This window comes from Thermobia domestica, chromosome 3 (assembly GCF_964235325.1).
Source record: "Thermobia domestica chromosome 3, izTheDome1.hap1.1, whole genome shotgun sequence".
Classification (NCBI taxonomy): Eukaryota; Metazoa; Arthropoda; class Insecta; order Zygentoma; family Lepismatidae; genus Thermobia; species Thermobia domestica.
The window spans coordinates 179,306,451-179,322,975 of NC_137456.1; the positions used below are offsets into that span (position 1 = coordinate 179,306,451).

The 16,525-nt window shown below is 34.9% G+C and overlaps 2 protein-coding genes across 7 annotated transcripts in view; one reads left to right on the forward strand and one right to left on the reverse strand.

Moving 5' to 3' along the window:
- The window catches only part of Ranbp21 (exportin-5-like protein Ranbp21), a 116,777-nt gene extending 103,734 nt beyond the window's left edge, over positions 1 to 13,043 (forward strand). For 4 of the 5 annotated variants that reach the window (XM_081752041.1, XM_081752044.1, XM_081752042.1 and 1 more), the window contains exons 10-11: positions 1,799 to 1,930; positions 6,264 to 13,043. In XM_081752041.1, the coding sequence (XP_081608167.1) occupies positions 1,799 to 1,930; positions 6,264 to 6,425 (294 nt within the window). In that variant the 3' untranslated portion in view covers positions 6,426 to 13,043. The remainder of the gene's footprint in view (positions 1 to 1,798; positions 1,931 to 6,263) is intronic. The other variant, XM_081752045.1, reaches the window with a different exon arrangement.
- Positions 1 to 16,525, reverse strand: part of LOC145680891 (NAD-dependent protein deacetylase sirtuin-3, mitochondrial-like) — a 287,622-nt gene that overhangs the window by 64,658 nt on the left and 206,439 nt on the right. The gene's annotated exons all lie outside the window — the stretch shown is intronic.

Here is a 16,525-nt window from a genome sequence, read left to right on the forward strand (position 1 = left end):
CACGTGTTCGTATATGGCGAAAACCCCATCAAGCATATGATGTGGAATGTTATAATTCGTTTAACACTTCTTTTTTAACCTATTTGATATCTACACGCGTTAGTCTTACACAAATCGAAGCTCGGAGTATGCACTTTAGCCGCTTCGCCAGAAAAAGGCACATGGGGCTTTTCGTTTCGATTTGGTTAAAAATATTGTGATAGGCATAAACTTTAAAACAGTTTAAAGAAAATATACCACCGACACATAAGTTGAAAATCCGTAACCCAAGAAATTTAATGAAAGGTTGCTGTCACCTTTCGTTGTAACCTTTTAATACCAGCATTTCACTCTACTGCCCTTTTTAAAATGGCTTGGTTTTGTTTCATACGTATACTATTCTTTCACGCACCTAAACCTATAGAATTTATTTATTTATATTCCTTTTAATCATCTTTCAGTCCGTAACGAAACTGAGTATGGTCGCAGTCTTTGTTTAGTATGCTTTCTTTAACGCTGAAAAGTTAGAAAGCTCAACTACTATAATTTGCCATCAGCTGGTTTGACAACGATAACATTTTCTATTTCATTCATGGCAGTAAGATTCTGATATGGTGTGTCGTGTCTGTTTGTTTTTCACTTGCTCTCATTCTCCGTTTATCTGAGTTCAAAGTTGGCCTGTCTCCTGTGCGACGAAGGATTGGAAGTACCAAGCATACAAGAGCTATTACCGGTAGTACTCTACTTCTTAGTCGATATGAAGATTAAAGGAAAAACTTAACAAAATTTACTGTCTTATTACGATGTTCCGTTTTTCTGATGGATAGAGAGGGACAAAATAAAAAGACAAAATAAAGAAAAGGGAATAGGATTCGATCCGGTGTCAAAATGCTATGAGAGTTTGTAGTCTCCTACTGTACTCATTCGTGCACTAGGATTCCCTTTAAAGAGCTTTCTACTTATTACTATACAATGAGCTCTCAATGAAAGGAGGAAACAAAAGATTTAAACTTATTTTTATACACCAAATCCTCTGTAGATATGAATTTAATAATACACAAAAAGTAAAAAAGTGCATGACTGGACAGGGGCTCCAAACCAGGATCTTCGGTGTACCATGTCAATGCATTAACCACTACACTACCTAGTACTTTCCCAGAACAGCCAAAATCACTTTCCCACTCTTCTTTGCTCTTCCACTCAGACCACGTGGCTTGTACGACAACCTAGCTGTTGTGCTTCGACAAATCCGGTATTTATGTGTCTCCAAGCACAACAGCTAGGTTGTGGTACAAGCCACGTAGTCTGAATGGAAGACCACTGAAGAGTAGTGGGAGAGAGAGACTGTTCTGGGAGTGGACTGAGTAATGTAGTGGTTAACACATCGACATGGTACGTTGAAGATCCTGCTCCAGTCCCAGTCCAGTCATGCACTTCTTCACTCCTTGTGTATTGTTGAATTCACATCAATAGAAAATGTGGTGTGTAAAAATAAGTTTAAATCGGTTGTTTCCTCGTTTCAAGAAAATAATGATATAACTGTTAGTGATGTTCTGAACATACACTAGATTTGTCCAGCCACAACAGCTAAGTTGTAGTACAAGCCACGTGGTTTGAGTGGAAGAGCACCGAAGAGACGTTTGGCTGTTCTGGAAGCGGACTGGGTAGCGTAGCGGTTAACGCATCGACACGGTACGCCGAAAATCCCGAGTTCGATTCTCGGTCCAGTCATGCAATTTTTCACTCTTTGTGTATCATTTACTCGTAGTTAAAGAAAAATGTCATTTTAAGATTATCTTATGTGAGATTATATTTTTAGGTTATGAAACAGGTACCCAACTGCAGTATGCAGGAACTACAAAAGTTAGATGAGAAAATATTTACCAATAATCCTAAAGGAAACAAATTAGATAAAGCGAAGAAGGAAATATTTAAAAGGTTAACGAATCAGGTATGTAGTACCAATAACTAGAATTAACTGATGAACTAGTCAACGATTTACTACTCTATTTAGTTATGTGATGTCACTACGTGTGAAAAATACTGCATTATTTGAAACACATAGAAACTTTATATATGGAATGTGTATTGAAGCCTGTTAAGTTAGCCCTCGATTTAGTTTATTGCATATAAGTGGAATATGTAGATATAACCGCGTTCCTTGGTTAAATTGAATATTTTCCGTCCGGCTAAAAGTGGCCAACTTAAACAGGTTTCACTGTAATATATTCCGTTGCAGAATTGTTGAAAATAATACAGTATTGTATGTAAATACATAAAGAACTTGTATGTAAATACATAAAGAACTTGTATGTAAATACATAAGAAAAATAGTTCGCTTGTCTTAATTTCTGACTCATGTTCAGATTTCTGGTAAATTACTCTCTGTTTACAGATTAGACTTAAATTTTTGTCTTCAGTGTATAAATCTCTTGCTTGTTTAGTACCTGTCTTTGAGAAATGACATTCATATTCCTACGCATCTGTCAACCAAAACAAGATGACGAATTATAAATAATTGTGATGAACCAGTCACGAAGACACTATCGTGCGTTCAAATATCCTAAGAGGGTTCCTTATTGGGAATCCATTCCTTAAATTATGTCGCTTTGTCTAAAACGTTGAACGAAAAGGTCTTGTTAGTGTTGTTATACAAAACAAAGCATTCTGCTTTTATATTAATTATGTGGTTAGTGAGGTAATGTTTACAGAGAGATCAGTAGGATTGAGATCAAGAGAACTAAATAGTCACTTGTATAAACGTTCAGAAGGTTCTTCTTTGAGTTCGAGATTACAAATGTCTACCCGATTTGAAACACACACGTCTCAGGTCAAATGACACACAGATACTTAAAAGTGAAAGAAAAATTCAAAAAAAAAAAAAAAAAGTTTTCATGGGCTGTTAAAACTGCTTTCATTTACATAGTTCTCCATTAAAGCCGATATTAAAGTATTAAAGAAAATGGCTTTAAGTGAAGACAAGAGAGCGTTTTGAAACTTTGGATTTAACTTTCAACTGGTCTGTTACTAGTGTTCGTAGATTTCGAAGAAAGTCCAGTGAAGATCCACCTAACAGGCACACAATTCATATAAATAGTACTCCGATTTTAAGGAAAAAATTCGTACCTATAGGTGAAAGGTATTCTTTCTTCCACCTATAAATGTTGAAACAGTGAAACGTGTTCGGAAAACTTTCAAAGAAAGTTTGCATCCTCGGGCAGAACCAACAAAGGATTGGATGTCCCACAGCCAACTGTGTTGAAAACTGTACAAACGCCTGCAATTGTATGCTTTGTTGTAAACCCTGAAGCGGCTTATTTTCTGCGAAGGTATGCAATGGGAACCGATGATTTCATGAAATGATTCGTGTGTAGCGGGGAACCCACACCCACAGTTCGAGTAGAATATATATGTATATACAGGGTGTTAATGAACTATACCGACAAACTGTAAGAGGTAATTCCTCGCATCAAAATAAGAGAAAAAGTTCATATGAACCTATGGCAAAAAGTGCATAGTTTCAGAGCTAGAGCTGTAAAAAAAAAAATCGCGAAAAGCTAAATTTCAACAGACCCTATTTCGAATTCCAGAAACTGTGGATGGTGGCCCTTATTAATGAAGTTCAAATTTTAGGTTTGACCTTTTTTTATCGATAGCATGGGTCTTGCAAATTCGTAATCTCAAGTGCTGTCTCTGAACTCTAAATTTCCTTCGTGTACTTTTTCACCGTACTTAAGATGATGTGTGGGGGCCTGATATACGACCGAATGCAGCACATTTTCGAACTACATACTCATGATTTTGTGTTTACGAAAACCTTATCTCGTACCAGATGAATTTATGTAGTCATCTCCCCAGTTGCCTTCGCATGCCAAACAGCATGCAAGTGCCGAAGTATATCAGCAGGAGTTCGGGGCGTTGGTAGAACAATTTCCGAGTTTAATAGTTTGTATACGAACGGTTTCAAAGATGAGAATTTTGTTGGTTGTTACTTTTTCACAAACGAGGTGAGCTCAGAACTTAATCTCCATCACCTGTGCTCTGTATTCACGATTTAACTAACAACAGTTATGCTTGTTCTTGACCATATGTTTCAGCCTTCACTACGTCGTGTGCTTATCTGCACCGACTCCCCAACAAAGCATTCTTGCAAACCAGCACAATGACTTAAACCAACACCCTCATGTAAGACATTCTTGTAAAATGTCAATGTACAGCGACAGGGCTATGTCGTTGTTATCTGTTGGGTGTCCGGACATGTTAGGATTCGGTAAAACGAATGTGCGGACACAGCAGCCAAGCATACAACGGTACGTTGTATATTTTTATATTTTTTGGGCAATAAGTATTTTTTTTTTATATGTACTAACCCAGGTTATGAAGAAGAAGTTAGTTAAAAATAATATAATTGTCAAGTATACAAAAAAGATATTCATATGTCATAAAATAATAAGGTTGTTAATACGTCGTTGGCAAGACAACTATATATAAATAAGATATAATAATAAAATGGGAGGATTATGGTAGATGAGTTCGTCATTTTAAAAGGCTTATTTTATCGTTGTAAGCACGCCGCACTCGCTGGTATTGCGCTGGAACACTCTTCCATGCTCCGATTTCTATAACAATTTCGTCCAATCGATGCGATCTCACTGACAAATTATGCATTGATAAGAACATATTCACGGCTTAATTAATACAGATTACGTAGATTATTTAGTTGTTTGACGGAGAAAATATGCCCCTCAACATAATGATAATGTTTCAACTGAAATATCTATATTGTTGGATTCCATCTGCAAGTTGTTAGAAAATGCTGTCTGTAAGGGTCAACAAAACAAATCGAAGAAAGAAAAAGAAAGGCGCCTTGTAGCAAACGCAACATTGAAATTTTAGATTTGTGTATATATATATATATATATATATATATATATATATATAATTCGTATATTTTTTTTATTTAATTAGATTTCATACATACATTGAGAAGGCAAACTGCCTTATGGATTCAAGTTAATGATCCCAAGAAAAATTTTGTGTATAAGAGGAAGAGATAGACTGCTGTAATACCTAAACAGAATCTTTAAGTTAAATATATATTTCATGTACAGGCTCAAAAATGCGTCTCGTCACTGTCAAAGCGTAGTTTTCCTTCACCTCTGTCAGTTATGCGAAATATTGATTCAAAATGCCAGTAGTACTTAAAATTCTGGGGGAGCCGCGGTGGCTTATTAATAGAGCGTTCACTCTTTATATATATTTGGGGGGGCTCTGGTTCGATCCTAGCCCGGTGGGCTTTGTGGAAGACAAACACCGTGTGCATGAATTTTCACGGGGTTCTTCCACTTTCTTCATTCATTGTCATCATCACAATCTTCTTTAGTCTACACAGCATAACCGTGACATGTAAAACAGAGATTCTGGATCTAAGGTGCTGTTAGTTGGAGTTCAGCTTTCCTTGGTAGCACTAAAGCTATATGCAACATGGGCCTACAGCTGTTGATGGAATCCAAACCACTGTAATGCGTTCAAATTTCAAGGATTTCCCACCAGGAATCGATTCTCGAGAGCATCAGCGGAGCATTGTTGCTATCTACCATTAGTGGGAAACAAAGTTTGCTCTTGGCTGCGAGCTTTGTAACACATTTTTCTTGAATTAATCTGAAAGCTTGCTTCACCATTAATAAAAGACATTTTTTTAGTATAAGAATTACAGGAAACCCAACAAAATGTGTATGGTACGAGAGCGAAAAAAAATGTGACTTGGTCCATGGTAGAGGGATAATTATTACCAATAAAAACTTCACTGTCGAAGGCCGTGACTGCTTTCTTCGGTGGTTCAGTTCTTGAAAGGTTACGTGAAAACTGGAATCCACAGATTCCAATATTGATAGATTTTTTTATCACAGTATCACCAGGGAGACACGGAGAGGTATCTTTAATAAATTTTGGACCATAAGTATTAATATGTAAATAATGAAACTGCCACCCATTGTTAGTCCTGTCCTCTCCTCGAGATATGAAGCATGTTAAGGGATTTAATATTGGTCTGTCGTATCAAATGAAGCATGCCAAGTGTTATTTATTTATTTATTTTTAACTAACGAATAACAGCTTTCAAGGTCAAGCATAAACGCATTTCAAAATCGGGCATACAATAATTTCAATGACTGACCTAAAAATGTAATAGTGAAAGGTGAAGCCTAAACAATTAGTACTGCGCTCTTAATACATAGATGTGATTTATTTGTTGTGTGAATTAACATGATGATTATTCTTTTCAGTTAATTGGAAGAAATATTGGACAATTATTTAAGAAGGAGATATGCATTGCGGACCTTCCACCTATCAGATTACCTGAAAAAATCAGAATTTCTTTGATGGATGAACAAGGTGAGATTGGATTGTGCGATCTTTTTAAGTCAGACCAACAAAATGCTACGTAATCCTATAGCATTCAACTGCTGTTATTGCTCAAATTCATCACCAGTACTATTGTCATAAGAAAAATTTTTATTATAACGTAATCGAACGGATTATGAATTAATGCCACCAGGAAACATTTAAAAAGATTTGGAATTCTCATACGATTATTTACGAAACCTAGACACAGCATTGTTTTGATTTCTGTCTGCTTTTGGTGGGTCATAAATAGTACGCTGTGAGTGTGTAGTGTTCTATACAATCATATAAATAGATATTAATGTTATATAATGAATTCCCGAAGAATAGTGGAAAATATATTAACACGCCACTAAAATAGGCATGACTATAAGCACTTTCGCTACTCTTTCATCAGATCGGGTAAGGAGAAAAGAGAAAGACCAGGAAAGTAGTTCTGAGACGTTCACTTGCGCACCATATTAGAATGTCATAATTCCAATTTGGCATCTAAGTGCACAATTTACAGCTTTTCTGATTTGTTTTCCTCCTCCTCTTATCGGATTAAGCGATTAGCGAAAGCTTGTAGTACACCTTTTCACAATTTGTGTTAAGTAATTGTTATATATCGACAAGTTATTATATACTGTATATAATTGATTTCCACTACAAATTTTAAAGAACTCAATTATTAGTTATCTTATTCCTTAAACCTCAGTTAATTAAGAGTATTCTATTACGCTTGCATTAGTTTGAAGTTTCCATTAGAAATTTGCAGCCACTGACCACTGTCTTTGCTAGTGAAAAGGCAGGGAACAGCTATATTGATAATGTTAGTTATAGATAGTAATTACATAGTCTTGATGAATAACTATATATATATATATTTTTTAATTTTGTATACATAAGAACATTGATTTCTTGGAATAATATTGTATCCAATACATTATAAATAAAATGTTACTTGTTCAGTTTTTATTAGAAGTATTTAGATAAATATCAAACTTGAATACCTTCAGATAATCTTGACCATGGTCATCGTGGAAAGTTATATGCGTAATCTAATATTTTTCCAACAGTGGAAAGTAGCATTTGCTAAAACAGCTTGAATAGATATATAATTTTAAGTTCCAAGTTCTTTAAAATTTAAATGAAATTATTGGTGTAAGTATCTGTTTGTTATAGATAATTAAAGATGATTATATAATTCAATAATATTTTGATCTTCCAGTACAGAACTATTAGAGTTGATTTTTTTCACATACTTTATGACGTATCATACTTGAAACAGTAGATAATCAGTGACAAAAAGCATTTGAAATAAATATAACACAGTACGTGTAATTGCGCTTAATAGAAAAATGAATTGATAAATTATGTTTCTATCAAACAATGTATTGCATTTATCACTCCCAAGAGTTTGTCTAGTTTATGAAATTCATTATTGCAAATTTTAGTACATAGAAATATCAGTTATCTGTGATAATTTAAAAATTACATTTCGTAACTGCAGTCATATTAGTTAGGGCACTAAAATGCAAGAGCTCCGAGCATCATGCGAAATTTCTATGAACATTTAATATTGTATTTTTAACTAAGAGATACTTGCTGACCTTTTCATAAATGATTTCAATTGTCATAATGAATCGATGGCATTTGTTATGTAAAGAGATCATGCACACACAGGAATAATGTTGAAGAAAGCACACAACATTTTAAACAATTAAAAAAGCTTACATTTTCTCTCTCTTCCATTATTATAATTGCAAAATTCGAAATATATGAAGAAACTTCAAGGATAATTTAACTGATCACATAAATATTAAAGTTGTAAATATCCCTGGATGTTTCATTGTCAATAACTTTACAACAGATTGGTACCAATTAGATAATTTCCGGTACTATACAGAAAAATTGCATTTTCTCTGCTTTAAGTTCTTGTCAGATTGGTCATTTTGTTACGAAGTTTACAGAAGAAAAAAAAGTACTAGGAGATACATAAAATGTACTGGGAACTGAACGTGTAATTTTCAGAAACATTCTGAAAGTACCAGGTTAGCATCGTCAAACAGCGATTCCGTAATTGTACTACTAATAAGGTCTTATTCTTTACTTGGCATTGTGTTTATCGTTTTAGGGTAACGAATGGAAATTTGTATATAGCCTAGTACAAAAAAAAAAAAAAAAAAAAAATCATGATTATTATTGATCTGTCGTATTGTCATTGTTCATTTAATTTAGCTTGCATACTGCGAGGAACAAGTAAACAGTAAATGATCAATTTAACAAGTGTTGCAATGATGACACACATGACAATTGACATGATGTTATTTCTAAACATTAGAAAATGAATGAAAATAATATTAAAATGTAAAAGTATCATTTGATTCTCGTGTACATTGGAAAAGCAATTGAAGCAAGAATAGTCTGTTTTCTCAACGATTTTATGTTTATTGATAAATTAAATGTATGTGTTGATGATGGTTCCTAATTCACAGAGCATTTTCTCTCTGTCGCTTTGTTTATTTGTTTGTTATTAGTAGCACTCTTTAATAAATTTCTTCGTAAACATTGAAGTTAAGTAAGCGCACAGAACTCTTAACTAAATACAAAATTAAAGTTTTATAATTCAAAGAGACTGAACGTGTTAAGTATATGTTTCTTATGACACTCCTAGTGTTATTAACCTTTTGTGATTTTGTAGCGAACACTCCTACAACTATGCTAAGGATATATGTAACAGTTGTAAGCAGTGCAATTTGAAATAGTTACAATATTTAATCTCATTTTAAATGACATTCTTTACGCTCTAATCTAATCCGCTAGGGAAACTAATACAACCGGGATCAAATTAAATATTTGGTGTAGCAAAGTTATACCTTTCCCTGTAGCATCGTGACGAGAGACATACGTATCTCTTTTCTGATCGTACATTAGTTGAGGATGGTTTTGCGATATCATCTGTGAAGATATAATTTATGAAAACATCTCTCTTTTTGAAACCTTTAGCATTATGATGTTACTTAAGACAGTAAGTTCTGTTATGCAAAATAAAAAGTATTCCTTGTGTGCAGTATGTAAATAGTTGTTCATGCATTCTTGCATTAAAATATATAAATATCTGTATAGTAGGTTACTAACGAACTTCAGATCTAAAATAAATACAGACTTCATCAACATTCATTAACATTTTACTTTCATATAATACTGAGTACAGATTTCTTAGAAAGAATATGACATACGAATAACGTGCCTGGTAATCCTCAAAGTGAAAATTTTGGTACCCAAGATACTAAAATTTTTATTTTCTCTTTACAGACATCCCTGGTATTGAGAAATTACTTTAGGTTAAAAGACTATACATGTTAGAATCAAGAACACGTAAGGGATGCCTTAGAATCAAGAACATACAAGGGATATCAAACACAGCCATCTCCAGTTTCAGGTTTATCTAAATACTTGAGAGAGTAAATGGAGCATAAGAGTACTCTCTACGTTAAAACTACAAAATCGGTGTTAAATACTGATATTGGTAGCTTCTTTATAACTTGAATTCACATCATCGATATATTCATCAATATTTCCGCTTTAAGTCGAAATTATTAAACTCTTAAGGCAAGGGGAACACTTCCAAAAACAAAGGGACATCAAAATACAATGCAAGAGAAGATAGTGAAGATACCATGTATATAGTGTTAAAAAAAACTTTATATCTACCTTCCTTTATCATTCCTTCTTTCGTTTCGTCTTTGTATATAAAGTTCAGCGTTTAATTTCTACCCCAAACATCTTAGTTTGTCCTAATTGTGAACAACTTTAAATTCGAAAAGTTTGATTTTAATATCATAGTAGACCCATAGCAACCAGCACTGGAACTATTCTTACAGACCCTAATAGCAAATGTCCAGTCAAATTTCACCTAATAATTTTCCAATGACACTGCCATTTTCCCCGACGGGAACTTTTCGAGATTGACCTTCACAACAAACCTACTAATAGTGTGCAATATCTCCACTAAAAACTAACAAGAGACGCCTAATCTCAGCACGTCAAATGCTTCCTACGTTAAGCCTTGACCATTTGGGAAACCCGAACCTTTTCTTTCAAATCGCTCACAATTACCTTAAGATTCTGTCATCCGTTCCAACCTTTCTTAATTCAATACCATTTCAGTCTCCATTCCGTACAGTAAATAATAAATCTTGTTTATCCTATACTTACCATCTAATTCAAAACCAGAAAAGGCTTTCCCGATCCTACCAAAAATCGTTTACCGAAAATTCTCACACCCTCATTAAGAAGAATTAGCCACTTAAAGCACCCTACACATCTACCAATGCGAGAAACAGATGCAAAAGCTGTTCTTTGTTCGTGAGTTGTAACATCCCATCACAAAGATAATAGAAACTTCCTAATTATTTCGGTAGTATCTGTTATCCTGATTTTCCAATCCCATTTGCGTCCTTAAATGCAACCACTGCCCAACCTTCATGTTGGCAAAACTCACTTAACTCCTCTTTTAATCCGCATCAACGAACACCGAAACGCATGAGCACCCAAAGACCTTATTTATCTGACCCAGAACACAATCCATCGTAGGACTGCATTAAATTACACCTTCCGTAAAATAGAAAAATTCTTCATTCAGACTTGTCTATGTCCTTCGGATGGCGGTGGGAAGACACAATCCTATCAGGTACCCGCTCTTTTGGTTTTAACAGTCTATAATACATACTGCACTATATTGTTTCTCTCATACTTTTATTTTTTTCTTATTTTTGCTGTCATGTTTCGTTCCCTATCATTTCATCATTTTATTTTTTTTTATTATTTCTATTTTTTTAATTCAGTTTTTTCTGTTAGCCTCAAATATTTTATTTTACATAAGATATCCATATGGATATAAGATATCCATATATATATATATATATATATATCGACTGTTTTTCACTACGGAAGGTATACACAGAAGTACAATTTGTAATGTGTTGTTTCTTGTTTACCAAAACTTTCGTGACTAGAATTATGAAGTACGTTATTCATATTATGTTATATTGATTCTCCGCGAGTTTCGCAACAACGAGATTTAACGGAGATGTTTTCTAATGAAATATGTAAATGGTGTATGCATTCTGAACCTAGTAAACAAACAAGGTCCATTAGTTACTCATTAATCCTTATTTGAATAAATATAGTTAGACTTGCTCTTCGTATGGGTTTTCTAGCTGTCAAATCATATGTAAACGATCAATAGTTATGTTTATTTGTTACAAACATGTAACTATTGTAGTGTTTCTCGATAGAAACTATTCCTCTCAGTAAATATCAAAACTAATATATAGTGTTCAAAATACTGTATAGATGTATGTGTATATGCGTATGAATGTCGTATTTGACCAAATTATTAATTGTTTAATAAAAGTATTAATTAGTACATAATGATTTTGAACTTTTACTTGTTGTTTTTTTACGAAAGCATTTAGATTTTTAAATAAGATTATTTCTGTGTTTTCGGATCTCGAACCAAAAATAGTTGTCAAATTGTATAAACATGTTTATATGATTTTGTTACAATCAAACCTCTTAATTTTGTCTCCAGTGCATTTTAAATCCTGTGATGAGTTACAAGTACTTTTTTTTTTTATCTGGAAATACTCTGAGAGGTGAAAAACTGAATATCGATTTATTGTATAAGTTTTATTTCAAATCGTTTATATAAATTATCACGATGTGTATTGTACATTAATCAGCCGTACATCATGAAATCGAGCTAGAAATTTTCAGTTTATATATTTTCATACATAAGTAATTCAAAAACAACTTGGATAAAATGTCTGTTGGCTAATTATATATATATATATATATATATATATAAAGAGCAATCTCATTGTGGCCAATAGGAATGAAATTTCATTTATGTTAGGTTTCAATATGTATATGATAAAGTGTTTGTAAATATGTATATAAAATATACATAATAAAACTATGAAATGAAATGTAAGCAGTGGTTGGAATGTAATGTGCCGAATGTCAGTAAGTGGAGTAGTTTATACAGTTAAATACAACAGAGCTCTTGTGCATATTAAAAGACACATCGTCAACTTTATTTTGTTGTTATATTAAGGAAATTGCTACGAGTTAATTTTCCCTTTGTTGCTTAGTTGTTAGCTAGTTAGTTTCTGTGCGTATTTGTAATGTTTAGACGATCACTATGCCAAAATGGTGTATTTACAAGTTCTTTTATAAGATGAAAGAACTTACATTTGACAGTTGAAGAATAAATTTGTCATTTGTATAGATTCAATTTCACATATGTGTGTTCATTTGTTAGTGATAGCTAAATGTACTTTCACTTCGTTAATGTAATTTGTGTGTGTGTATGTGAACTGTTTTATTATTTTCATTACCTATGTAAATGTTTTGTAGTTTACGTACGAGGAAAGGAATGTACACATGACAATAATACTGCTCAGTACGAGAATAAAATAATTAAGGGGCAATTCTTAACACATATAAATGTTAGTTTGGTACTGTCTAATAAGTTGAAAGTTCTTTTTACCTTTGGTTCGTTTCGTTTTAGTTCCTTTGGAAAATACAGACACCAAAAAGATAAGATCAGAAGGACAATTTTTTAATAATGTGCCTGTTATTAATTATTTTTCAATAAAACCAGGCAAAGTATATTCCTGTACTTTGTTTTTGATGATTACATACATTTCCTAGTTACTATCTGTTTTAAATACCTGGATGAGTCATAAGTTCATAGCAGTTGAGTTTATAATACCACATGTTTGCAAGAAGCGTATTCTGCGGAGTACATTTCTTTCAGACAGTTTTAGGTAAGTTATTTTTAACATGGTCCATTACGTTACCTCACGGAAAAGTAATGGATCAGGGTGACCTAAAGTATAAACTAACTAACTCTATGGCCTATGGAACCCGGAGGTTCAGTGCCGCGTTCACAAAAGCTCTCCACTGACTTCTATCCTTAGCTAATTGCAACCAGTTTCTACTTTGTATTCCTATCTCTGCGAGATCCATCTTAATATTGTCCTCCCATCTGCGCCTAGGTCTTCCTAATGGTCGTTTTCCTATGGGTCTACCAGTCAAGACTTTGAAAGCGTTTCTACTTTCTTCCATTCTAGACCTAAAGTATAATGGACTACAAATACGGTACTCTAAACCTTCCAGAAATTAAATGGAAAAAAGATTTTTAGACATTTTCTTAATTAACTGGCTGGAAAATACGTTACAGTTCACATATTTTGTGCCTAAGCCGAAGCAACATTTTAATTTTTTTCCATTTGCGTTCATTGTGACAGTACTCTCAGATTGAAAAAGGTGATATGATTGTTCTTTTACACTAAATAACCTTAGGTAGCTATGCAGCGTCTTGGTTGGAGTACTCTCCCATATTTTTCACATACTGTACCTCCTAAACCAACATAAGGTATCTCGACTTAATTTGATAGTAAAGAAAAATTATTCGTCGTAGAAACTACGAGAGTAAGTCAGATCACCAAATGGTACAGAAAGAAAGTGTAAAAAGTTACCTGATTAAATTGGGGTTATTTCTCCACATAATCATCGTGTACATTTAGGCATTTGTCTCAGCGTTTCACAAGTTCCTCAAAGCCAACAGTGAAAGGTGTTCGTGATCAGTATAGTAGCCAGCTCTGCTATATCCTGAAACCATTACCACCCATGTGATTCTTCAGTGGTTCTAAGAGATGAAAGTTCGATAGTACCAAATCCGGGCTCCATGGCGGATATTGTTGTCGTATTCAACCTAAGGACAGTATGTGAGCCAGTGTGGTATTGGCAGTGTATGGACAAGTGTTGTCATCCAACGGGAGAACTCAAACTCTCAAAGCACCTGAACGGTTCCTGCGAATGGATGGTCCTAACTTCGTTAGGGTTCGACAGTACGTGGCTGCAGTAATTGTGATCCGAGGGCAGAAATTCCACAAATAGGATGCCTTGACTGTCCCAAAAGACGGTAATCATCACTGTGAAAATTCAGTTTGTCATGCACAGGGCTGTGCGCTTTCATGTAAGCAATTCAACTATAAAGCTACGTAGTCCATAATCAGACATCTTTACTTAGGGTACCGTTACTGAAATTCTGTTGAGCGATGGGGACCATTTCTATTATTGATGTCGGTTCGACCATGCCTGAAATGTTCCACCCAGTTGTAACCGGCATTTTTAGAAAACATTTGATACCGTAAATAGGTGTAATTTCCTTGTGCACTTCCTCAGTAGATTTGTCCTGGACCCACAGAAATCGAATTACACGTATAGAATCAGCTAACACGCCTACCATCTTACTTAATACTCGAATGACACTCCGCCGCACGAGATTTCGATCACTAGGAGCAGTCTACGATAAATGGTCGTCTCTCACCTACACTTCCGGAAAGGATCAGAGTGACGAGTGATATTCATAGATCAATTGTATTGCATTTTACTTCTAATTCAGAACTTAGAAAAATCCTATAAAAAACCAATAATTTCATGATAAAACATTTACTGTTGCGATAATCTTATTAACTTGGGAAACTAAAACTTTTAATAAAATTTCTGACAAACAAACATTAGCTTTCGGAAATTCATTCTTGGAAGATTCTGAACGACCGTTTTCCTTCAGGGAAAGTCTCTGCTCTTCATGCTTTAAAAAATAAAACAAAAGTCATGTTAGTTCATGAAAGTGGACTCGTTATATTTTAAAAACAAATTTACTGGTGCAAGAGCCCGTAGAGGACCAGTGTCTATCAGCGGCTTTCTAAATAGCAGTTCGTTACCTTTTTATTTCAAATAGTCCTCCAATATTTTACGACGTTAGATGGACGCCGCAATGCCAAAACCATCTGGTGAATACAAACTGTCATCCATCTTTCCTCTGACCACACTCAACACTGCTTGAATTAGCTGATCTCATGGGAATCTATTCGAGTGCGGCTAGGGTGTTGGTAACTCGTTACACGTAAGGTTGATACGTCTGTGTGCGTCCGATTTTGACGCCTCGTCTACCTTAAGAAAAACAACAGAACCACCATCGGTTGCCAGTGATATGAGCAGCATGTTTATTGGCAGTAGCTCTGCACTGTACCTTCCATTTTAGGAGGCTCCGCTGACATACAGCAACAGGAATATTGGTCCACTTCTCCTGGCAAGCTTTCCAGAGCCCATGGACAGTGGTGAACGATGAGATGCAAGTACTCTCTTCAATAGTCAAAAGCCTCAAAACTTCATGGGAGTAGCATCAAGTGACTTTACTGGTAAGTCCTGGAAGGGAATAGCCTGGATGACGGCGTCTGCTGTCATATGTTGCAGAAATCTCTATATATGACGGGATGTATGGAATGAGGTCTTACCCATATGCACACTTACTTGATTTATTGCATTTGCACATAAACGGGTCAGATCTTCTGTATAAATTGGAGTGAGAATATGTTGATAATAAAATGCGGAGTTGATTTTGCATGTTTTAGGCACCTGCCAAATCATTAACTTGACGTCATAGCAGTATCCCGCGACAACCAGAAATCCCTTCGAGAAACTTACTTTGCACTGACGGATGAAGTCACGACGGGTTTTTGCGTCTCGTAGGATGTACGTTACTGCTCGAATTTTGCCAGTCTAATAGATAAATCCATATTTCATCTAGTGTGGCAAAACTTCCACTTTCCCCCGGATAGATGGCGCTTGTAGAGGCGCCTGCAGTGGGTCTTTCTTTCCTCCGATAGGCCGTAGTAAGGACGTGTCCACGACATTTAAACACTGTTCGGAGTTTTAATTTGCCACATGAGTTGCGGTTCAGAGCTGACTGTTCCTCGTGCAATCGTCTTGCCATTACACGTTGTGTATGAATGTTTTCCTGCAGGGGTATTCAGCGCAACTTCGAGCTACAGGTGGAGTCACCACACTACACGGTCGCTTTCTACTCCGCTTACTGGGCTGAACATCATGGTGTTTTATGTCGATTAATTATTTCTTGATGGTCATTGACCTCAGTGCACATCCGTTTTTCCTGCACTATTTTCAAATCTTGTCACGAAAAACTTTGCGTGGAAAAGTGCTATGACGTAGCCGTCTTTAAACCGGCTCACTTGAGGAGCTATGATGCACACATACGCGAACTTACGCGATAGTAGAGACCATT